A 25,859-nucleotide genomic window follows, 5' to 3' on the forward strand; every position below is an offset into this window, starting at 1 on the left:
AAATATAATTTATCAAGTGATTAATCTAATCACTTTGACATGATTTCTAGCATTACATCTATAGAAAGAACAGAAGACTTGCAATGACATCAAAAACAAGAGAAAAATGACAGCAAGAAATGTCAGAAATTGCCATGAAGCAAACACATAAACCTTCATAAATTTCCAAACTTTGATACTCACATTACCATTATAATGTTGGTTAACATCTTCAATGACCTTATCCAAGAATGGAACCCTTGTCAATTTAATGGACTTGCTCATTCCATTCCACAAGTTAGCTACCTCTTGATCACTCTTCAAGTGGTTCAAAATAACCCCCTTTTCTCTAAGAATCCTTGCATCTTCCTCGGTGTCTATGATTCCGTTCATCAACTCGGTGTAACGCGCGAAAACCAATGGCCCTAATGCAATTGATGCTTCATAAGCAACTAAATTTCTCATGAACACTTCAGTGTTTATATCTAAACTAATTGTTGGAAGGTAAAGTGTTGATGTTTTTACATCAAACCTAATAGTTGATACATCTCCTTTAGTAGCTACGAAACTAACTCCGGATTTTGAGAGTTCTGTAACTGAAGGAATAGCTATTTCATCGATTAATAGTGATTTGTTAGTGATATCATCCGAGTTTAAATTCTCATTTCCTGCTTTGGTAGCTTCTTTTTCTTGAGAGAATAGGAAGTATTCGATCGGTTGCTTTATAATTCCCATTCCGGGAAGGTTAGAAATTATTGTCCAAGGCAACCAAGTGATAACTTTCATGGCTCTACATTGCTTGAGTTTCTTGAATAAGCTTACTAATATTGTTGTCAATTTCGAAAGCAACCTACAAACTTCACATAAGAATTTCTTCACATAGTTCACACACGGTTTTTCACCGTCTTCATTGTCTTTTTGTCGATTCTCAGATTCTATTTCTGCTTGTTCTTCCAATTTAGGAACAATCATGTTATACAAAAAATCTAGCAAATGCGCACATTCAGAGAAAACGATATCTATATAATCCTGTTCTACCACTTTGATAGGAGAAATCTCTTTATACAAACCTATAAACATTAAAATTAGCATGTCATCCGCTAATTCAAGCGATGCAAATTTAAATTCCAACATCTTTCTCAAAATAAATAAAGGGATTTGATTTTCAAGCATTACTATATCCTTCAAGATTGCATTATGACCTAATTTCCTCCCTCCAAAATCAATCAAATGTGACATCCTTGAAGAAAAACTTAGCATCATTCTTTCATCTTGAATAGTGTAGACTTCTAGGAATTCTAATAAAAATGAAGCATCAACAACCATCATCCACATCAATGTTTCAACATTAAAATTTAAATACTTATGATAACATGATCTAATCCTATGTTCTAACCTTATCAATTGGTCAACAATATGTTCTAACTTGAGATTATGTAATTGGATTTGAAATCTTTTTGTTGAAGCAATCTTATATCTCTCCATTTCATATAACTCTTGCCTCCAAAAATGGTAAGGTCCAATTGCAATTTGTTGAGGAATATAAGAATATGGATCATTAGCCATAAGTGACTTAGGTACATTGAAAATAGACACAAGAAATTCACCATCATCATCAAGATCTTTGTCTAATGATTCACGTATTTTAATCACCCATTCAAGCTCATTAAAATTGGTTTTGGAATTATTTTCCAATAAAGGTTTTAAATTAGACATATTTTTTGGAGAAAGTGGGTTTGGTAAAATGAGTTGTTTTTGTTTTTCATGTAGTGAAAGTCAAAAAAGTTTAAAGTATAATGAATTATTATGCTTTTATTTAATGGCTATTACTTTACAACTTGTTTTATTGTAAGAAACGTGTTTCATAGACTTAAATGACAATTAATTAATGTAGTAAGTTGTTCATCACAAGCAAAACTTATATGTAAGTTTGTAACTATCCTTTAAGGACAATATATATAAGAGTGAAAGTAGAATATTTATTGTAAAAATTTAGGTATTAATGCATGTAACAGTTTATAATAATATAATTAAAGAATGAAATAAAAAACTCATACATTAAATTGGAGTAAAGTAAGTCAAATAAACTGACAAAATAATTGGACAATTCATCATATACTCAATTTATGCCAATCTTATAAAAAAGTTGGAAAGAATTATAAGATGTTAAACTTAAACCAATGAGGTGTGACACAAATGATAGATTTTGCACAGAGACAATGGTGAATAAGAACATACAAAAGGTAAAGATTTTGCACTAAAATAAGCCCTATTTGGATAAACAACTTAGTTTGCAGCTTATGACATAATTTGCAACTTATCATGATAAGTGCTTATGTATATGCCATTTCTGTAACAAAAGTTGAAATCAAGTTAAATTATTTTTGTATAGATATAAGTTGTTTTCAAAAGCTACCTTGGAGAGCTAATGAAAATAAGCTGAAAACAACTTTTGAACATGGCATAAGTTATTTTCATAAGTTCTCCTAAACAGTCTCACAAATATACTCAGATAAATCAATCCAAACATATCCAATTTAGAACAACACAAGCAAGTGAAAACTAGTGTTTGTCATACCACAACTAAGAGATATAAATGATTTTTTTTTCCTCTTAGGGGTGCCTTAAATCAGTGTTATGGTTGCGTAAAGTAGCGGTTAGTTCAAAATGCACTACACTACAGTGCTATAGTTCAACTATAGCCACTATTTGACAACATTTTATAATAAATAGCATATCGCAGAACAATAGCGATCAATTCAAATTCGGCTATCAAATATAGACAGCATATAGTTTTATCAAATAAATGACCATAAGATACGCCAGCGACTGTTGAACCTTGAACCACATATGAAATACTTAAAAGAAGAATGTGTTTCAGAGAAAAAGCTTTACAGAACCAACACTAATGCTGCAGAAACTAGTCGCAAGAGAGACACGGCTAAATCTAGGAAATGAATTCATGAACATATCACAGAAAAGGGTACAATAATTTGAGCATTTACATGATCTACATAAATATTTAAAAAGACGAGTTTTTTACATAACTCAGGACCATAGAAGAAAAAGGAGTGCAGATGGTAACTAACTATACAGTTGTTGCAGACTTACAGTAACCTTTTAATCTGTTTCAAAACTTTGTTATGTTAGTAAAAAAAAAAAAACTTTGTTATGTTAGTCAATAGCAATTGATAAATTATTTCCTTATCTTAGGATGCATTAGTACTTGTGTTTTGACATCAGGTTCAAGACTGAGCTCTAGCATTTTTGTGTAAACCTCATTCGCCAAGTCAAACTTGCCACGTAAACACATCCCTTGAATAGCAGCATTATAAAGAGCCGCGTTTGGCTCAACCTTCTGCAAAAGGAACAAATATTAAGGAGGTCAAATATCTGCAAGAACGGAGTTTGTACACATAATACTCAGCATAGTTTAGGATTGTTTCTGTGAATGGCTTCTACTTATCATATCAAAACAAGATGTGCCAAAATGTTTTAAAAACCGAACCGGTGAGACTTCTAATTCATGGTTCAACTAGCTTAAACCGCTACAACCGGTACGAAACCGCAATCGAACTGTTAAAATAACTGAACTGCAGTAAAGGTTGGTTCAAGGATCAACAAGTTGAACTGTTCGGTTTTCAAAATACTGCTGAAACAGATGGGTGAAAGTAATGGTAGTGTAAACAACTATACATTTATAGAGGTTCAAATATTTTCTATTTTAAAAACATTTTTTTTATTTTTTATTTTTTATTTTTTATTTTTAGCTTAGAAATAGATAATAAAGGATTAACCGTAGTTTAATAACAAACTAGACATAGACAAATATTGCTAAGAAATTTGAAAAAATGCTTTTTACTCACATTTAGTAGTTCTTCTAATTCTTCATAGAGATATCCTTTAGTGCAGCATCTTATTATAGAAAGATAAGTAAATATGTTTGGACTGCACTTCTGGTGAACCATATGCTCATACACCTGCCAAGCAATTTTTGGCTTCCTCGCAAGCTCACAAGTCCGGATCACAAGGTAATACGAAACTGTCAAATCCGACATTCCAGAAGCTTCCATTTGCCACAGAATTTCAACAGCTTTACCCCACAACCTAAGCTTTGAGCAAGACATTAAAACAGTATTGTATAACTGTTTATTGAATTCAAGCATTTGATTTCTTTCAATCCACTTGTAAAGCTGGAGAGCTTCGTGGTGTTTATCGGCCTTGTTGAGAGAACTCATTAGGGCTTTGTATGTATATGCATCAGGTTTTTGACCCAACGATTTCATTGTATTGTAGACCTGAAATGCTAGTTTGAGTTCCCCTTCTCTTCCAAGTGAGTTAATCAATACATTGCATGCGACTAAGTTCGGTTTGAAGTCAGCTGTCAACATTTTCCGAAAGATATTTAATGCATCGTACCATTTTCCCTCCTTAGCACATACACAAATGATGGAATTTAATATATTGCTATTTGGTTCGAATCCATTTTGAACCATTTCATGGTAAGCATAAAGAGCAAGCTCACTTTGGTTACATCGTACAAAACTACTAATTAATAATCGATACGTAACCAGCGTTTGAGCACACCCATTTTCTTTCATACTCCTCCATAACCTCTCTATTTCACTCCAATTATCAACCTCTTTACAAATCGATATCATGGTGTTGTAAACAACTGCATCAAAATCTTTCCCTGCATCACAATCCCTTTCTAGTTTTCTGAAAAATTCAACGGCCGAATCACATCCTTGAGCTTTCGCACATGCCATAAGAATCAAACTATAAGTATGCCTTGTAGTCATCCTTTTCGATTTTGTAAAATTGAACACTTTAAAACAGTCCTCAAAAAACCCATTTCTCATAAGACCAGACAAAAGAGAATTACAAGCATGAATATTCGGACAAAGACCAAACATTTCCATAGACCGAAAATATTCCATTGCACTCCTAATCTTATTAGTTCTACTAAGCTCCAAAATCCTATTAGATAGCACATTCTCATCCATTTCCTCCAAAAAAAGAGGTCCATCCTCATTCACAAGTAACCCCTCTTCCGTACCCTGGTGTCGCAATTCCTTCTCGGCCGCGAAAGACAAGTCAACATCTTCTCTTCTTAAAACTCTATCTTCTCCCACTTCCCCTAAGGGACCCAATTTCTTATTTGACACAAAAAATGAATCAAATTCCTCTCTTCCTTCATCGCCATCATCATTATATTCATCATATACATCAACATCATCATCCTCAACAACATCATTATCATCATCATCATCAACATCAACATCATTATCATCATCAACAACAACAACAGCATCATCATTATCATCATCAAAATTATCATATTTTTGTGGAGGAAGACCAAAGTCAACAACAGTAGGAACAATACTGTCCTTAGACATAAGTGGTGTGTTGGAAACATGAAACCCTAATGACCCAATTGAGGGAACATAACAATTTGGTTGTTGTGACAAGAAAACAATGTTGTTGCTAAGGTAGTTATTACAAACATTTGTATGAGCAACAAAAGAGCAGTAACCAAGTTTGTTAAGACAACAAGTAACAGGTATGTGAAATTGAAATGGGAAATTCAACATAATGAATAATGACATTGAATTATGAACTAAAACCAAACCAGAGATGAAGTTGAAACAGGTTCAGAAATGAAACAAATAGAGCATGACCCAATAGAAAAAATTAAAAATTTAAAGTAAAAATGAAAACTTTAAGGAATTGGGAAGAGAGAAACAAGAACCTATGTTGTCAATTGTAAAGCTTTAGCGCGCAATCCTCAAATCTCTGTTGGCTGTTGCGATTTTTTATTTTTCATTTTGTAGTGGAAGATATGAATTTTTTTTTTTTTCTCCTCCTAAGCTTCTCAAACGCCATTTGAATTTTCGATTTTATCCTCTCGTAAGTTATGTACAGGAATGATAAGTTATGTATAGGATGAGTTAAGTTATCATTCCCATCGTTGTTGTGGGACCCATATTCATATCTGTGCTTGGAATGCGGATTTTTTTCCTATCCGTTGCGGATTCAAGAACATCTTCAATAAAAGTATCATAAATAGTATCATAGATTAATGATCCGTACCTTCATTTTTTTTTTATTATTGGAGTTCTATAACGTGACATAGAGAGTATCATAATTGATGATATGATGTCTTATTTAAGGTACCGTATCATCAATTTAATATCATTAATTTCAGTTAAAAAAATAAATATAAAAGAGACCACTTGCTAATAATGTATGATACCCAAATGATATCATAATTGGAGCAAAATATGTATGAATTGCATAAATATTACATGACGTTATAGGGATCACTTAACAGTAATATATGATACCCAAAGTGTACCATAATTGGAGATGCCCTTAGATATCCGCAAAAAAATCCACAACGGATAGGAAAAACATCAGCATTTTGAGCACATGCACGAATATGGGTCCCACAAGAATGATGGGCCGGCCCTCTTTAAGGGTGCGTTGGAGACTAGGCAAAACAATATCAGTGGTCTTGTGTTTGATTTTAAAATTGTTTATTAGGACCGTACAAATTAGAGGCAAATAGATCAGGAAAAAAATTGAAATTATTGTCCTCATTGAACCATAAGACAACTTTTTATCCTCTACATAAATTGTCTAAAATATCAAAATAATTTTTTGTTCACAAAACATCGTACACGAAAAAATTATTCAATATTATAGAATTGGTCCCTCAATTTTAAAACTTGACAGTTTTAGTCCCTCCGTCAAATATTTTATCTAACATTTGGTGAAATAATATATTTTAAGCGGCATGATATACGATCTCATGATGAGAAAATACCAACATCAATGACATTATAAAAAAAAAATTATAAACTTAATTTAAAACAAGTCGTACCAGCCTATTTTAGACAAAATATTTTATGGATGGACTAAAATTGTCAAATTTTAAAATAGGGGACAAACTCTACAAAAATAGGTAAAAATAGGAAGAACAAAACTTCAATTTTTTGTAAACACAACGTTCGAATTTTAGAATGGGAACACACACGAAGCGTTCACATTCTAAATACAAATGTAATATGACTCTAAAACATTCATCATTCAATTTCTAAAACTTTTTGTTTCATTCACATAAAAAAATATGAACTCGTTGTGCTCGCACTATAGAGTGCGAACCATACCGAAACAATTTTTTTTAATTTTTAATTATTTCAATTATGGTTGATGCAAAGCCAATCAAACAACCTAAAGTTGAGGTGAAGTCAAACAAACAATTTAAAGTTGATGAGAAGCCAAATAAAGAACCTAAGATTGATGCGAGCCAAATAGTAGAATTATAAAAATCAATAATTTTTTTATGATATTAATTTATTTAAATAAAAGCATCTTTTAGAGTTGCTTCTCAATGTCATTAACGTATCCCAAAAAATATCCGTGCCAATTATTTTGTTTTGTTTTTATAAATAAGAAGATTTATTATTTTAAATTTGTTTTTATAAATCCAATTTTTATTTTTTTTAAGAAACCAAAATGATATATATATATTAACAAAAAACGGCCTACCTCGCACAAGATGTGCCAAGATAGCCTACCAATGTTTACAAAGAGTCGTAGAAAGAAATACAAACAATCATACAAGGCCCAAACATACGCATAGTTATATAAATCCAATTTCTAAAGTGGTTTGTTCACTCTAGAAAATAAAAACAACGCCTAGTTTCACAAGGCCGCTAACAACCGCACATGGAGATGGAGGAACCTATGACTAGGGTTGGACAATATAACTGAAACCGGCACAACAAAAACCAAAACAGGTATGTAAGTTCGGATTGATGGGTCACACAAGTCCAATAGATCGTTTAAGATGCAAATGTGGGCCAGTTTAGTCCATGATTTTTGGCCCAACGGCTTACTCATGTCCCATATATTAACAAGCAATAAAAGAGATGTCCTTTTAAAAAATATGTGAAAAGTGAAAACACACGCCCCATCTCTATTTTTTGTGTGTCAAAACACCAACACCGACCTCACCACATGGCCCCACCCTTCACTTCACACCTATCGTTTTTTTTTGTCAATCTTCTCCGAGACGACTCACACACATTATTACCATTATCCTCAACCAGTTTTTTTTCTTCTTTCGTGATCCATTTTCTCCACCATATAAACCTCGACTTTCACACCAACTTTAGGTCTAACCTATACAACACCACTCTATTCATCCATTTTTTCTTTTTCTAAGTGGGCTCTCCTTCATCTCTTAAAACCTGAAACACGCCAATCGAGAAACCTGCCGCCCGACCTAACCTTAGCCGAAAACAGATGGAACAAACTTAATTTTACCACCTGCGGTTGTCCATGATTTCCAAACCTAGTTCGATCGGATCTGACCGCTGTCCACCCTTATCTATGGTCGTTCAAAATAAAAAGGTTAGCATTGACATACCCGATGATCTGAATTTTTCTATTTTGTCAAAATTGTCTCTGAAATCGTTGATTCGATTTGGATGTGTACGCAAATCATGGTCCCTTTTGTTTAAAAACCCTTATTTCATGAGCTTGTTTCGAAACAATTTTTTATCTAATAATTCATCTTATTATGATGGTACATCTATTCTCCTACATACGGATAACATCATTCATTTCGATGAAAAACATGTATTGTATTCTCTTTCCGGTGAGAGGTATGAGAATAAGACTCTATTAAATTTTCCCAATCCATTTGAAGAGGATGACCCTGATTTTTATATTTCTGGATCTGGCAGTATTAATGGAATTCTATGTCTAATTAATAAATTTGAGCCAAATAACCGAGTTGTATTGTGGAACCCAGCAACTACTGAATTCAAGATAATTCCTACTAGCCCTTGTGAGTTTGTACCATATATGAATGTTGATATTGATCAATATGGTTTTGGTTATGACTCAGTTAGTGATGACTATAAGGTGATACAAGTGGTATTATGTGATCCAAAAAGGGATTGTGACATTGATTTTTCTTCGTTAGGAGAGATATCTTTTGGTCCACTTTGGGAGGTATATAGCCTACGAACTAATTCCTGGAGGAAATTTAGGTTTGATATCCCTACAAATTATGAAGTTCAAGGAGTATTTCTAGATGGAATGTGTCACTGGTGGGGTGAAAATGACTCTTTTTTTGATGAAGATTATGCATTATATTTGTTGTCGTTTGACTTAAGCAATGAAGTATTTCTTACAACATTCATACCTTCAGAGGATGATAGTTTGGATATTGAAGTTTTGGGGATTGGCTTGGCAGTGTTAAATGGGTCTGTTGCTTTCATATCAAATTACACACAATCAAACACTTTTCACATATCGATTTTAGGTGAGATTGGAGTGACAGAATCTTGGGTGAAACTCTTCATTGTTTGTTATGTACCTCCCATTAAGGGTCCTATCGGAGCTGGAAAAAAAGGAGATATATTCTTTAGAAAAGAAGGTTGCAAATTAATCTATTTTAATTTAAGTACCCAGATGATTGAAGAGCTCGATTGCGAAGAAGATAAATATTGGATAACTTTGACTTATAAAGCAAGTCTTCTTCCAATTGGAGAAACAAATATTTTGTTGTAACTAATATTTATAGAGTAGATAACCAATGTGGAGACATGGTTGCCTCTCTTGGTCTGATGTCTCTGGTTTCTCTTGCTGGGAGCATGTTCCTACTAGTGTGTACTGTGTGATAGAAGCTTATAATTGCAATAGGCTAGGTCTCTCTGAGTTTTGATTCAAATGGTGTGGTACTGTAATCTTTGGTATTCAAACTTCGCTCTATTTTCCTTTAGCAAGGTTTTATTCCATTGGGTTTTTCTTGATAAAGTTTTTAACGAGACAGTTAGCCATTTCAATTGGTCTCTATTATTGTTATCTTAGATTTTGACCAACCCCCTAAGTTTTCTCATTTTTCTTTTAATAATATTTGATTCAAAAACTTGTGCACAATGTTTGGTGCATTTCAAATTTGATTGTTTTTGTTCTGGTATGTGTTATCTTTTATCAATTGAAAATTATTACGTAGTAAATCTCCAAAATAGGAATTGAGTAAACCATCAAAATAAAATTGAGAAAGAAAAAATCATAATATTAAATGGTCACTTGATTTATTGTATACTTCATTGTAATCATCATATATGTATAATTGGAAGGCAACTTTGAGTGCAAAATAAATTCCTAATAATCACAACCATATAATTCTTGGTTGAAAACAAACAAAACTTATCTATTTTTTTCACCAAATATACTTCATTTTAAGCAAAAAGTTAAAGCACATATTCAAACAGTGAAGGTACAACATCCAAATTAGGTTGACACTCTTGCACTAACAAATATTAAAAGTTTTTTTTTTTTAAACGGTCAATGTCAGTAGTTAGTAATTAATATTGTTAGTTTTTGCTGAGGGTGGGGGAATCAAACTCATGACCTCTTCATCTCCGCTCCCTAACACATTTACACTCAGCCACCAAACCATCCTTATAACTTCCGTGATATTTAATTATTTAGTAATTATTTTATTTTTTTAGAGTGACACTAATGACAAGTGTCAGTGTCGTGTCGGCGACAACGACGCGTGTTCGATACCGGGACACGCCTAATCCAAGGAGTGTCTGTGCTTCCTAGTGCAACAATCAACCAGAAACTTCTCTTCATCTTTATTTGCAATGTCCATTTGCAACTTCCTTATGGAACTGGTTTTGTGCTATCATTAACACCAGAATCAATCTCTCCTCTTTTTTGGATCTTTTAGACACTTGCAATGGGAGCTGGAGCCATTAGTGTAGGTTGGTTATTGTTGGTTTGTTGCAGCTATCATAAACATTTTCAATGCTATTCGGAACAGTAGAAACAACAGCCGATTAAAGGGAACACTGATGGCACTGCTTTAGGCTCCCCTGGCCATGCAGCCTGTGAAGGAATTTTAAGGAATCATCTTGGTCAAAACTTAGCCTGTTTTGCTGCAAACATTGGTGTTGCCAATTCTCTTTATGCTGAGCTAATCGGAGTTATTCTTGCCATTGATATAGCTTATGAAAAAAAACTGGAATTATCTTTGGTTAGGGAAGGGAACTATGCGCGGATAAACTTGCTTCTTTAGGATTATCAGTGCAAAATTTCACTTGGTAGAATGACTCTTCTAGGAATAGATTAGGACTTCCCTACTTTAGATTTAGGTAGTTTTTTAAGGGTTTGGCCTTTGTCCCTCCTCTTTGTATCTCTCATTTCTTTTATATATATATAATAATCTTTTGGCGTCGCCTTCTCTAGGCACTCCATTTTTGCAAAAGAAAAAAGAAAATGTGAGTGACATGCTTAATTTTTAGAAATACAAACTATTTGGGATTCAAAATTGGCAGAGGATATGTTGCTAATAAATTGCAGTCAGATGGAATTATTGTTATCTCTAACACTTCCTTATTAGCCAATAACTAATAAGTTGAATTATGTAATATGATACCTTCATGTTGTTCTTAGCATATGTTTGGTTTAGCGTCTACCAATTATTTATCGAATTAGGAGGCACTTCCACCCTGAAAATACTGAAACATGATATCCCGAACTTGGGAATCATACTTGAAACAACCAAGAGAAGCAAAATTCTCTGGATAAAAAAGCTGCGCGAACTTTTGCTTCCTTTTTGGTTAGACATTTCAATAAACTTTTATTTATCGAAAAAAAAAATGGCCCTCTCGATCAACAAACCACTACAAAGATATGGTCGACTTACAAACTAAACCAACCAAAATTTCAAACACAAGTTTCTGCATTTAGATGTGTTGGATATGCCTTGAAATCTCAGTTACAAGAAGCCAGAAAATCATGGTTTGAGGAGATTCTGCCTGCTCACGCCCAGGCGTGGGAGCTGGCGCCCAGGCGTGCAGAATTGGGATCAATTCTGCCTTCTCACGCCCAGGCGTGGGAGCTCACGCCCAGGCGCAGCGCGTTTTGACAGCATGTGTTGTTTTGCTGTATTTTTGGGAAAAATCTTTTCTTTGAGGGTATTCTGAGAACTATCTTTGTGGTACACCTTGGGAAACACTTATCAAATTGAGTCTCTTGGCCACGGGAAGAGATTCGGGATTTGGGTAGAATTAGGATTAATTCTTGTAACTCAATTGAAACTCTTTGTAAAGTTACTCGTTTGATATAGTGGAACGGAGGGGCTGCTCTCTCCCCCAGACTAGGTCATTATTGGACCGAACTGGGTAAACAAATATTGTGTTCTTTCTTCTCCTTTATCTTGTTTATCGGTTATTATTATTGCTTATTCCGCTTGTTATTTGGTTGCCGTTCTATTGCTCCACACATCAAGTTATTCATTGGTGTGATTTTAAGACGAATTCACAACAATTGGCGCCCACCGTGGGGCAATCGGAACAATTTGAAGTGAGCACCATGGGTTTTAAGTCGGATATTGAGGGACTTTCCAAAAGCAATTTGGAATTGTGGAAAGTGAAGATGGAAGCAATTTTTAATGTTCGGGATGATGGATAAAACATGGAGTGTTGTTATCCGGTGCCTCGAAGATAAAAGGTTAATGGAGATCGCGAAGAAGGTCGGCCTGGAGAGGCGGTGGTAATAATACTCAACATCAGCCTGGAGAGGCGGTGCTAAGAATACTCAGGTTACTTCTGAAACAACAACTTTATTATTATGTAGAGGTGCTAGTGGAAGTTGAGAACCGGTGGAGTATTTGGGTCATGAACTTTTGATGCTCCTATCACATGTGTTCAAAGAATGAATACTTTGAGACTCTAGAGTTAGTTGAAGGTGGAGTTGTTCATCTTGAAAACGGGAAAGCTTGAAGTTTCAAGGTATGGGTTCAGTTTGTCTTACGAAGTTTGACAATCGTGAGTTTCTTTACACGATGTGAGGTATGTTTCTGAACTTAGATGCAAAGATAGTTGGTCATGCATCTATCACTAGTGGTGATTCTCATAATGTGGTTGAGTTGTGGGACTTCGGGTGGACCTGTTAGTGACATGAGTTTAGTTGGACTAGTGAACAAGGTTTACTAGGTGTTGAACTGAACTGGAATTGTTGGAGACTAACAATAGCTTGAAGTATGTTTCAGAGGAGTTGAACAGGTCTTGCGTGTTACAAGGTGGAGATCATGGTGTGTATACTTTGGTGGAAACTCAGTTTGAGGTGGAGTCTTCCAATAGTGGTAGACAGTCAACATTAGCTCTTGGCTATCTAATCGTAGATATGGAGGAGAGTGGTATTGTTGAACCAAAGGGGATGACCATGGAGACCTTGTGGATTATGTTTCAATTGTGGCTGAAGAAGTGCAAGACCTTGAGAGGATCTTCAGGGAGGCAATTGAAAGCAACAGGTGATCAGACTTGGTAACTTGTGAGACTGCTGGAGGTAGTTGGATACAAGGAGAGTTTGATGTTGCAGCTTGTGGAACCACCTAAAATTCCAAGGTTGGTTTGGATCCAAGCAAAACTTCGAGAGTACGGAAGGCATTCCGGGGTCGAAGAGTGGTGAAGGCTTGTAGGGCTATCACAAAAATCCATGGATAGTCGGAGGCAAGCGATTCTTCAGGAGGACGGAAAAGGCACAATCCGGGGGCTGAAGAGGGATGGTGGAGCTTGTTGAGCTATCTAAAATTCCGATGATAGTTGGGAGCAAGCGTTTCTTCAGGGATGTACGGAGTTGACCACTTCGGAGTCTGAAGAGGGGACGGTGAATCTTGTGGGGCTACCTAAAATCCTATGGTAGTGGGATGCAAGATCTTCATGAGAGCGGAAGGCATTCCGAGGATGAAGATGGAGGTACAATCCGGTGATCTTGAATAGAAGATTCAAGATGGAGAGAGCAGCACGGTGGTTGATGGGATCACCATCGATTTAAAGGCAAGGTGGAGAATTGTTGGATATGCCTTGAAATCTCAGTTACAAGAAGTCAGAAAAATCTTTGTTGAATCTTTTTTCATCTTTGGTGTTTTGAAGATTTTTTTGGGAAAAAAATATATTTTCTTGGAAGATATTCTGACTTGGATTTGTTTTATTTTAAAACAGATTTGTTACTAATTTTTTGGCATATATTTTTCTATAAATAGGGAGTGCTTTATTCATAGAAAAATTGAGAGAGAGAGTGAGAAAGAGAGTAGAGATGTAGAGGCAAGGATTAGGGTTTGCCACCACACAAGGGCTAGGGTTTTAGAGAGGAAAAAAGGTTTTCTCTTGGTATAACTCTAGGGTGGGAGAACTATCTTTGTGGTACACCTTGGGAAACACTTATCAAATTGAGTCTCTTGGCCACGGGAAGAGATTCGGGATTTGGGTAGAATTAGGATTAATTCTTGTAACTCAATTGAAACTCTTTGTAAAGTTACTCGTTTGATATAGTGGAACGGAGGGGCTGCTCTCTCCCCCAGACTAGGTCATTATTGGACCGAACTGGGTAAACAAATATTGTGTTCTTTCTTCTCCTTTATCTTGTTTATCGGTTATTATTATTGCTTATTCCGCTTGTTATTTGGTTGCCGTTCTATTGCTCCACACATCAAGTTATTCATTGGTGTGATTTTAAGACGAATTCACAACAAGATGCTTACCGTGGATTGTGGGGAACATTCACTATATTGGTTATAACATTATCATCTGTAGTTATTTTACTGCAGAGTGCAATGAGCTCACCATGGAAACCACCTGCTACCGTCATGTTTTCCTTAACAGTCATTGTGCTTATTTGCACTCGCGAAACAAGGTGAACTAGTTATCCAGAATACTTCTGCTAAAGAACACAATGACAGTAAAATAATATGGCATTGAGTACAAAAGAAACAGATTTCATTTGATAAAGTTAAGTAGCTACTGCAATGAGTACAAAATCAGTATTTTTATGAACTCTACTGCAAAATATACTATTCAAAATAACAACTATTAAATGTCTATTGGTCAACAAGATGTTATTATTCATACATAGGAAGTTCACATTTTCAATTTCAACAAAAAAAACATACCCTCAAAGAAGTAACATTTGAAGCATAAAAATCTTACACTCGAACAAAGCACTTTCATAATACTAGCAAACAAGACATCGCCTAAAGAGCAGCTTCCCATCATCATCACAGGCACGAAAATGAGGCGGAGCCATTCTTTTTCTCAATGATGGCCTCGAAAATATCATCCAAGCAACAAAATTAGTAGACAATTCACAACAATATCGCAAATTAATCTCTCTCAGGTGTGTGCAGTTTTCTACCAGTAGCCTCACTCCTTTCTCCGTGATACCATAGCAACGCTCCAAGTCCAGTTGCTGCAGCTGAGGGCAAAAGTTTGAAATCGCATACAATACTTCATCATTAATTCTCGACGGTGACAAGTTCAACACTTATAGTTTGGGAACTTCAAAGTCGATTAAAAATAGCTTAGGTTGCGGGCAGAAAGCTAAGTTCAAACGCTGAATCTTAGGACATTTCTTTAACACTTCACTAATAATATCTTCAGATATGCCACAACAAGAGCTCAAATCAAGAAGTTGCATATTAGGAAACATGAAAGCAAACATATAGATAACTTCATCTCGCAAATATGAATTGTCAGCCAAATGGAGAGACTTCAGTTGATGGTATATAACCAAATCCAACCACGGTATGGAACCAATTCCGATTCCTGTTGATTCCATTCTGATCTCACTCAACAAAGGCGAGTTCCTAAGGATTGCAAACAAGGCTGAATTGGACAGCTTGCGACAACCACTGACGTTTATAGACACCAAATTACCAAGAAATACACAGAACTCCGCGAACATATGATCATTCAGAAACTTCGCGTTTTGAAGATATAGATGCTGCAAAAATCGAGACTTTGACAACTAGATCGTGAAAAATAAGTAGGGGCAAACGAAACCTTAGAATGAATGAAAACTAAATCGTGCAACTAAGAGTGTTCACGGGTTGGGTTGAACCAATTTTAGTCAAACTCGTAACCAACCCAATCAAATTTAATTGTTTGGATTGAGTATAAAATTCGTATTTTTTTATGTCAAATCCTAAACAACTCAACGATTAATGTGTTGATTTGAATTGGGTCATCGAGTCATTAGACATGACTTTTTAAAAAATTCCACAATAAAAATTACAGTTTTTTTCATGAAAATTTCCACATTAAAACTAACTTTTACTATTTAAATCATATAGCTTATATAAAAAAAAAAAAAACCTATTTCAATCATATAAAAAAAATACTATTTGAATACTTGAATTGATTTGAAACAATTTAAGATTAACACATACAAATCTTAAAATTTATTACTGTATCAAATATAAAATATTTAACAACTGAACCAAATTAAGTATGAAAAGATTATTCAAGTTGGGAGTTGGGACCAAACTTAAGTTCAGGTAAAATGCGGAGGTTGGACTGGTCAACGGATCACTGAGGCACACACTTATGTGCACCCAGTGACCCATGTAATGCACAAATGAGTCACTAGTAGAAATATGTAGGGGTGTTCAACAATTTAGTTAGCATACTTAACCATATTTTAAATTGAACCATTTAATTCAGTTTTAAACTGAATCACTTTTAAAAAACAGTTACAATTCAATGTATATTTGGTTCAGAATTAGTTTGAATTTATGAACTGGTTTTATTAAAAAAAATATTTAATTTTTTTTTTAGAAAAATCAATATTTTCCGAAAAAAAAAGTTCCTGATTTTTTTCCGAAAAAAGTTTTGATTTTAAATAAAAACAATTCCGAATTTTATTCGGAAAAAATTTCCCAATATTAAAGGTTCTTTAAGTAAGAATTTCTTCTCAGATTCTCTAGCCAATAAGGTTTTTCTAATTCCCTTAAATTAATAAATAAGAATTCAATTCAATAAGGTTATAAAGTATTAAAATAATTAAATTAATAAATTAGAATATTTTTTAGTTTTAAAAATGCATTGATTGTGAGTAAAAAAAAAGTGTAGTAATCGATTGAAGAGGTTTTCTTACTCTAAAATGTACAAAACAACGTTTAATGAACTTTCTCAATCTTATTTTTATAGTGTAACCGTAAGTTAATTATAATTGCAAGATAAACTTTGAAGTCTATAGAGATGGAAAAAATATTGGTTGCATGAAATAAAAAGGTTAGCAATTATATACCCAATTATTTTGCCTTTTCCATTTATTCATAATTGTCTATGAAATATTTGAATTATTTTGGGTATGTATCTAAATCATGGACCCTTTTGTTTAAAATTTTGACTATCAATTTCATAGATAGCATGAAATCTAATTAGAAATTTAACGAATTTGTGTACTCTATTTTAGCCTCCCGTGACGCCTTTGACTATAATGTCGACAATTTCCACCTCGACATTTAATACAGTACTCCTCATTTTTGCATATCATCATAGCTTACCCCATGTTGTCAAATGGATCAACCTTGTTGTTCAATGCAAACTCAAGCATCTTCATCTAAATCATGACACTAATAAACAAGATACCGATGATGTTGAACAAGAAGCTTAATTACCCAAATTTCCTAGTAGCATCTCACCTGCAAAACTCTTGTAAGTCTCAATCTCCGTAGGTTTAGTATGGAGTGATTTTCTATTTCTTCTAAAGTGGTTTGTTCGCTCTAAAAAATATAAATGACGCTTAGTTCCACTGTGCTGCTTACAACAGCATCTAAACCCTAAAGAGTATAGAGATGGAGAAATCTATGGCCGTTCAAAATAAAAAGGTTAACAATGATATACCCGATCTTGCCTTTTCTATTCTATAAAAATTGCCTCTGAAATCTTTGAATCGGTTTAGATGTGTACGCAAATCATGGTCCTTTTTATTTAAAAACCCATATTTCCTGAGCATGTTTCAAAACACTTTTTTCATCTAATAATTCATCTTATTATGATGATACATCTATTCTTCTACATATGGATGCCACTATTGATTATGATGATAAACATTTATTGTATTCTCTTTTCGATGAGGTGTGAGAATAAGAATCTATTAGATTTTCCTAATCCATTTGAAGAGGATGGACCTGATTTTTATATTTCTGGATCTGGCAGTATTAATGGAATTATTTGTCTAGTTAGTGAAATTGAACCAAATAACCGAGTTGTATTGTGGAACCCAACAACTAAAGAATTCAAGGTAATTCCTACCAGCCCTAGTGAGTTTGTACCATATATGAATGTTGATATTGATCAATATGGTTTTGGTTATGACTCTTAGTGATGACTATAAGGTGATACAAGTGGTATTATGTCATCCAAAAAGGGATTGTGACATCGATTTTTCTTCATTAGAAGATATATCTTTTAGTCCATTTTGGGAGATATATAGCCTATAAACTAATTCCCGGAGGAAATTTGAGTTTGATATCCCTATAAATTATGAAGTTCAAGGAGTGTTCCTGAATGGAATGTGTCATTGGTGGGGTGAAAATGAATCTTTTTTTGATGAAGTTATGCATTATATTTGTTATCGTTTGACCTAAGCAATGAGGTATTTCTTACGGTATACTTACAGAGGATGATAGTTTGGATATTGAAATTGTAAAGAGTGGCTTGGCGGTGTTAAATGAGTTTGTTGCTTTAATATCAAATTATACACAATTGAATACTTTTCATATATCAATTTTGGGTGAGATTGGAGAGAAGGAATCATGGACTAAACTCTTCATTGTTTGTTATTATATCAATTTTATGCGAGATACATAACAAACAGAACACAATATAGTCAACAGTCGAGACAACATTACATTATACAACACCATTGTGTTTCATCAAATGCATTGATAAAGATAAAGTCATACATTAATTCTTTCATAGCAATATATTTGCTTATAAATCAATAGATACCACAATTTGAGAGTCACCTTTATCAAGCAAAAATGTCTTAGAAATTTTCTTTGATGGTGTCACGTTATAAGTTCCGTAAAACCCTCTAAAATTGAAATGACCTTGCTCATCAACATGACCGTGACTTTGAGATAATCACTCTTGTTTCAAAGCTAGAAACCTTTTTCCAGCTTCATTAATGTCAACTTCCGCATTCACCAAATGTGCATTGTCTCTACTCATAAACAACTCATAAACCTTTCTCTAGCTAGAAAGCTTCTTGATTTATAAGAACAAGGTGCACCTGTTGGTGGAATTGGAATTCAAGGTCACATAAATAGTCAAGTTGGGCCTATTGTTTGTTCTTCACTTGATCAATTAGGTGTTATTGGTTTATCTATATGGTTTACAAAACTTAATGTGTCTTCTATGAATGAATATGTGAGAGCGGATAATCTTGAAGTTATGCTTAGAGAAGCTTTGGCTCACCTTGTTGTTGAAGGGATAATGTTGTGGGGATTTTGGAAGTTGTTAGCATTGCATTTAATATATAAACTATCTATCTTTCTCTCTCTTAGAAACCTATTGTATCATGTTGTCTTAGAAATTGTTGCTAGAGTTAAGCCCAAGAAAAATGAGAGCAAAGAGGAAAAGTACGCACCTCTTTCTTATAGAATTACTGGAGTCTTTGTTTTTCGTCAAGAGAGAGCTAGTTTTTATAATTTAATGCAATGCTAACAACTCTCAAAGTCCCCACAACATTATCCCTTCAACAACAGGGTGAACCAAAACTTTTTTAAGCATAACTTCAAGATCACCCGTTCTCACATATTCATTCTTATAAGACACATCAAATTCCGTAAACCATATAGGTAAACCAAGAATACCTAATTTATCAAGCGAAGAACAAATAATAGGCCCAATTGGACTATTTATGTGACCTTGAATTCCAATTCCACTAATCGGTGCACCGTGTTCTTGTAAATCAAGAAGGTTTCTAGCTAAAAAAAGGTTTATCGATTGTTTATGAGTAGAGACAATGCACATTTGGTGAATGTAGATAAGGTGACACTAATGAAGCTGGAAAAATGTTTCTAGCTTTGAAACAAGAGTGGCAATCTCATAGTCATGGCCATGTTGATGAGCAAGGTCATTGATAACTCCGTTATTACACACTAAAAGTGACATATTCAAGGGAGTTTAGAGGACCTTTTGATGAGATTTTAAGCTTAGAATAAGTGAAATTCATGGTTTTGAAGAGTTGGTTTATGTGGAAGAAATAAGGAAAAGCTGTCAAAAAGTGTTGCGGAAAGTCTAAAAAGTTGTCGAAAGTGTTGCTGAAGGCCTAAAAAGCTGTCGAAAGTGTTGCTGAAGGCCTAAAAAGCTGTCAGAAATTGTTGCTGAAAGGGCTGCGCCAAGGTAGCAACAGTTTTTGACAGCGTTTTAGGCCTTCAGCAATACTTTCGACAGCTTTTTAGACTTTCCGCAACACTTTTTAACAGCTTTTCCTTATTTCTTCCACATAAACCAACTCTTCAAAACCATGAGTTTCACTTATTCTAAGCTTAAAATCTCATCAAAAGGTTCTCTAAACTCCCTTGAATATGTCACTTTTAGTGTGTAATAACGGAGTTATCAGTCATTTCAATTTTAGAGGGTTTTATGGAACTTATAATATGTGAGTTGTGACACCATCAAAGAAAAGTTCTATGATATTTGTGCTTGATAAAGGTGACTCTCCAATATTGGTCGTATCTATTGATTTATAAGCAAGTATATTGCTATGAAAAAATCAATGCGTGACTTTATTTTTATCATTGCATTTGATGAAACACAATGTTGTTGTATACTATAATGTTGTTTCGACAGTTATCTACACTATGTTCTATTTGTTATGCACCTTGCATAAAATTAATATAACAAACAATGAAGAATTTAATCCATGATTCTTTCACTCCTATCTCACCTAAAATTGATATACGAAAAGTATTCGCTTGTGTATAATTTGATATTAAAGCAACAAACCTATTTAACACTATCAAGCCACTCTACACAAATTCAATATTCAAACTATATCATCCTCTAAAGGTATATGAGTGTTGTAAGAAATATCTCATTGCTTAGGTCAAAAGACAACAAATATAACGCATAATCTTCATCAAAAAAATATTCATTTTCACCTCACTAGTAACACATTCCATGCCGGAACACTCCTTGAACTTCATAATTTATAGGGATATCAAACTCAAATTTCCTCTAGGAATTAGTTTCTAGGCTATATATTTCCCAAAATGGACCAAAAGATGTATCTCCTAATGAAGAAAAATCAATGTCACAATCCCTTTTTGGATCACATAATACCACTTGTATCACCTTATAGTCATCACTAACATAATCATAACGAAAACCATATTGATCAATATCAACAATGATATATTGTACAAACTCACTAGGGTTTGTAGGAATTACGTTGAATTCTTTGGTTGCTGGGTTTCACAATACAACTCGGTTATTTGGTTCAAAGTTACTACTTAGAAAGAGAATCCCATTAATACTATCATATCTAGCAATATAAAAATCAAGGTCATCCTCATCAAGTTGATTGGGCAAATATAATAGAATTTTATTCTCATACCTCTCACCCGAAAGAGAATACAATGCATGTTTATCATCGGAGTCAATAGTGACATCCGTATCTAGGAGAATAAATGTATGATCATAATAAGATGAACTATTAGATTTTTTTTAAAAAAATAAGCTCATGAAATATGGGTTTTTAAACAAAAGGGGTCATTATTTGCATACTCATCCAAACCGATTCAATGATTTAGAGACAATTTTAACTGAATAGAAAATAAAGACCATCAGGTATATCAATGCTAACCTTTTTATTTTGAACGGCCATTCATTTCTCCATCTTTATACTCTTTAGGGTTTGGATGTGGTTGTAAGTGACGCAATGAAACAAAGCGTTGTTTTAATTTTCCAAAGTGAACAAACCACTTTAGAAATTGGATTTGTATAAACAAAATAATTAATTGTGTTCTTGTTCTTCTGTGTACAACTTCAATGCATCTAATTAAAGTACAGACATTGGGCAATTGAAAGTGCTTTAAGTGGAAAGTGAGACCAAAAACACCCGGTGATATCCACTCTGGTCAAATTGGATTATATTAATCTTTTAAATATTTGAAGAGCATTAGGATTTACCCAAAAATGCAAAGATCTACAACTATCTTAAGAATTGGACAGCTTGATAGAAATAAAACAAAATTGTGACCATTCCCAAAGCAAATACATTCGAAATGAAGGGTTTTGGAGTGAGGGAAATCTAAATTCTATGGAAGAAATAGTAAAACACTCCACACTAAACCGATAGAGGTTGAGACTTACAAGAATTCTGCAGGTTAGGATGCTACTAGGGAATTTGTTTAAGTAAGCATCTTGTCCAAGATCATCAGTATCTTGTTCATCAATGTCATGATTCAGATGAAATGCTTGAGTTTGCATTGAACAACAAGGTTGATCCATCTAACGACATGGGGAAGGAGTACTATATTGAATGTCAAGGTAGAAATTCTCGACATTATAATCGGCGGCATCACGAGAGGTTAAAATAGAGTACACAGATTCGTTAAATTTGTAATTAGATTTTATGCTATATATGCTATTATGCTATCTATTAAATTGATAGTCATAATTTTAAACAAGAGGTTCCACGTACATATCCAAAGTGATTCAAAGATTTTACAAAGAATTATGACTAAATGGAAAAGGCAACATAATTGGGGATATATTTGCTAACCTTTTTATTTCACACAACCATAAAATTTTCCATCTGTGCTCAATGAAAATAAGATTGAGAAAGCTCACTCAACGTCGCTTTTCCTCATTTAGAGTTAGAAAACCGCTTAAATCAATACATTTTTTTTTCTCACTATCAATACATTTTTAAAAACTCTAGAATATTCTTATTTTTTTAATTTTATTATTTTAAAGAATATTAATTAATACCTTATAACATTAATTATATTCTAACATATGTTTTACATGTTAAGCCTATTAGAGAATCTATCTCTAAAAAAATGATATTATCTAAATAAGTTAGGATAATAAAAAAAATTCATAGTTTAGAATTCTTTTTAAATGCTTTTCTTAATGATGTGATTAAGTTCCAATTTTTTAAAGAACTTAATCTTGATTTTTTTTATTATATCATAGATTTTATTGTTTTTTCGTTTTGGATTTTGTTTCAGGTGTTCCTTATTCGTCGCTTGCAAGGTTGGTTGTCACCGGCGTAGACTCCTTTCACGACGTTGATTTCTAGTTTTGTGGTTTTATTGCAATCCGAACCTGTTTTGCGTTTTTTCAAAATTGGGTCCGTCGTTGGCATCTGGTTAATGTTATTGGTGGTTCTCCGTTCATTCAGTGGTTCCCCTCCTACATGGATGCTTTGTCAGAAATGACCTATTAGCTTGCTGCCCTCTGTCGCATCAAGTCGTTGGCGTGTGGTCTGTTCTGTGTTGGCGATCGGAGTCAATGATATTCCTATATGTATCTCCCAAGAACTGATTTCGGACTGATTTGATATCCTCATCATTGGATGTTGGAATGCTTGACTAGAAAAAGTCGTTTTACTTGTTGTTTGCCGTAGAAAGTTGTTGGTTTTTGGATCAGTTTCATGTTGATGATTGGTCCATTCACAAAAATGCAGACTTATATATATATATATATATATATATATATTATTAATAATTTTAAGGAGATATAGGCAAAAGGATGAGTGAAGCCTGATTTATCCTCTAATGTCTAGATGTTCTTTGCTTAACAACAAAAAAAAAAGTTTTTTTTTAAATTAAATAAGTTATCGTATAAAATATTTTCAGATTTATTTTGTAGCAACTTCATTATTTAATTTAATGAAATTTTAAAGTTTTTTCCTCAAGATAATTGAAATTTATATGTATTTTTAGTGACTAGAAAGAGACTTTACTAGTTAAAAAAAAAAAAAAAAACTTTACTAAAACTATATATATAAACATGTCAAAACTTACACATCTTGTCACAAGCAAGACAAGCAACAATCATACACAATTATATTCCACAAATTATACGAAAGCATGCATTTATCATTGATAAGAACGTAATTAAATCAACACAAGAAGACATGAATACAACACAAATGCATTAAGTTGTTAAAAAAACACAATGCATTATATAATTAAAGCACATATATATAATATCGTTAGAAAGTATCCTTACCTCGACAAGCTTTTTCCTAACCAACCCAACTCCAACGTCACCCAGGTATTAAGTGCCCTAAACAACTATAGAAGATAACTGTCAATCAAAGAGCACCAAGAAATTTTATAAACTCAAGGTTCATCCACCCAAAAAGAAATTTGACTGCTTTAGTTTTAAAACTCAGATAAAGGTTTTAACGATAATTAGTAAAACAAATTTATTTTCCAAAATTATTAAAATAATTTTTAATATTTGAAAACTCTCTTTTAACTTTAAGATTAACAACGTAAAATACATAAAAATTATATTTACATATAAACATTTCCCTAAAACCATTTTGTCTGAAATATTTTGTCAATTTTTTTGAAAAACTTTTCTAAGTACAAATTTTCTAACAAAATTTTGACAAACTCAGTTTACTGTTTATATTGTTTACCTGAACCTCAAACCTAAATATTTTACTAAATATAATAAAAGATATATTTTTCATAATGCGGTAGTACCGCTAGTACTTTGTTTAAGTGGAAAAAAACGCATTTTTTTTTATAAACATGAGGGCCTAAGCCCGACAAAAAAAAAAGCTTTTATAGTTTACAAATCGATGCTAATCGACTCACATAATTAAAACAACTCTAACTTGATGAGTCTTTGTACGATCATCGGAAATAATTTTTCAATTTTTACCGTTCGATCTAAATTGCCAGATCCAATGGTTCAAATTTCAGGACAAACTTTCAAAACTAAAATGATCAAAATTAAATGGCTTTGGAAGTTCGGTTCATATTAAAGTGTCATTTTTTTGAAAATTCTTTTCGACGCATCAATAGATCTATTACAGTTAAAATAAACATCAATAGATCTGCTCAACACTTTTTCAAAATCAAATAGATCTACTCAACTCTAACTTGATGAGTCTTTGTACGATCATCGGAAATAATTTTTCAATTTTCACCGTTCGATCTAAATTGCCAGATCCAATGGTTCAAATTTCAGGACAAACTTTCAAAACTAAAATGATCAAAATTAAATGGCTTTGGAAGTTCGGTTCATATCAAAGTGTCATTTTTTCGAAAATTCTTTTCGACGCATCAATAGATCTACTACAGTTAAAATAAACATCAATAGATCTGCTCAACACTTTTTCAAAATTAAATAGATCTGCTCAACTCTAACTTGATGAGTCTTTGTACGATCATCGGAAATAATTTTTCAATTTTCACCGTTCGATCTAAATTGCCAGATCCAATGGATCAAATTTCAGGACAAACTTTCAAAACTAAAATGATCAAAATTAAATGGCTTTGGAAGTTCGGTTCATATCAAAGTGTCATTTTTTACTAAAATTCTTTTTGACGCATCAATAGATCTACTACAGTTAAAATAAACATCAATAGATCTGCTGAACACTTTTTCAAAATTACTAAATTCTCAAAACACTCAAAATCAAAATTTTCTTCCAGATCTATTATTACATAGACCTGATTTACAACATTAACAAAGAAAATAAGCACAAAAAATAAAAAATAAAAAAACTAAGCCCCCACTTGCAACATACATTTTTGGCAAAAAAATAAGAGAAAAGATGGATGGTTTTTTTGTTACCTTTGAATAGAGAAGTTTCAATTGCATAGATCTGTCTCCTAGCTAGATTAGATCTTCAAGACATGGAGAAAAATAAAGAAGTATATATTCTTAGCTCCAGTAAGAAGATGAAGAAGAAGAAAAGTGATTTTTGTATTTTGCAAAATAAATTTTTTTTGAAGTTTTTTTGACAAATAGGAAAAAAGAACACACACACACACACACACACACACACACACACACACACAT

The 25,859-nt window shown here is 33.3% G+C and overlaps 3 protein-coding genes and 2 pseudogenes across 4 annotated transcripts; 2 read left to right on the forward strand and 3 right to left on the reverse strand.

Annotated features, from left to right (window-relative positions):
• Positions 1 to 12: 12 nt before the first annotated feature.
• On the reverse strand, positions 13 to 1,695 carry LOC123892115 (putative UPF0481 protein At3g02645). Its single transcript, XM_045941954.1, has one exon. The coding sequence runs from the start codon at positions 1,693 to 1,695 to the stop codon at positions 13 to 15; it is 1,683 nt and encodes a 560-aa protein (XP_045797910.1).
• Positions 1,696 to 2,925: 1,230 nt separating this feature from the next.
• Positions 2,926 to 5,902, reverse strand: LOC123892555 (pentatricopeptide repeat-containing protein At3g29290). Of its 2 annotated transcripts, XM_045942367.1 has the most exons (3): positions 5,577 to 5,891; positions 3,846 to 5,522; positions 2,926 to 3,337 (listed from the first exon to the last, which is right to left on the reverse strand). In XM_045942367.1, the coding sequence occupies exons 1-3, from the start codon at positions 5,586 to 5,588 to the stop codon at positions 3,176 to 3,178; spliced, it is 1,851 nt and encodes a 616-aa protein (XP_045798323.1). In that variant the 5' UTR covers positions 5,589 to 5,891; the 3' UTR covers positions 2,926 to 3,175. The 2 variants fall into 2 exon arrangements, with proteins under 2 accessions (XP_045798323.1, XP_045798322.1); XM_045942366.1 differs by having other exon boundaries at positions 3,846 to 5,902.
• A 2,070-nt stretch (positions 5,903 to 7,972) lies between these two features.
• LOC123890035 lies at positions 7,973 to 9,579 on the forward strand (annotated as a pseudogene).
• A 5,303-nt stretch (positions 9,580 to 14,882) lies between these two features.
• LOC123889876 (F-box/LRR-repeat protein 2-like) lies at positions 14,883 to 16,072 on the reverse strand. Its single transcript, XM_045939386.1, has 2 exons — positions 15,372 to 16,072; positions 14,883 to 15,266 (listed from the first exon to the last, which is right to left on the reverse strand). Exons 1-2 carry the CDS (start codon positions 15,751 to 15,753, stop codon positions 15,025 to 15,027), a joined length of 624 nt encoding a protein of 207 aa, XP_045795342.1. The 5' UTR covers positions 15,754 to 16,072; the 3' UTR covers positions 14,883 to 15,024.
• Positions 16,073 to 17,647: 1,575 nt separating this feature from the next.
• On the forward strand, positions 17,648 to 18,665 carry LOC123892116 (annotated as a pseudogene).
• The last annotated feature ends 7,194 nt before the right edge of the window (positions 18,666 to 25,859 follow it).

This window comes from Trifolium pratense, linkage group LG6 (genome assembly GCF_020283565.1).
Source record: "Trifolium pratense cultivar HEN17-A07 linkage group LG6, ARS_RC_1.1, whole genome shotgun sequence".
NCBI classification, from domain to species: Eukaryota; Viridiplantae; Streptophyta; class Magnoliopsida; order Fabales; family Fabaceae; genus Trifolium; species Trifolium pratense.

Coding starts and splice junctions, on each gene's coding strand:
- LOC123892115 (XM_045941954.1), bottom strand. CDS start 1,695: ATGTCTAATTTAAAACCTTTATTGGAAAATAATTCCAAAACCAATTTT.
- LOC123892555 (XM_045942366.1), bottom strand. CDS start 5,588: ATGTCATTATTCATTATGTTGAATTTCCCATTTCAATTTCACATACCT. Junction 3,338..3,845: donor AATTAGAAGAACTACTAAAT/GTGAGTAAAAAG, acceptor TTCCTTTTGCAG/AAGGTTGAGCCAAACGCGGC.
- LOC123889876 (XM_045939386.1), bottom strand. CDS start 15,753: ATGTTCGCGGAGTTCTGTGTATTTCTTGGTAATTTGGTGTCTATAAAC. Junction 15,267..15,371: donor AGCTTTCTGCCCGCAACCTA/AGCTATTTTTAA, acceptor ACTTTTGCCCTC/AGCTGCAGCAACTGGACTTG.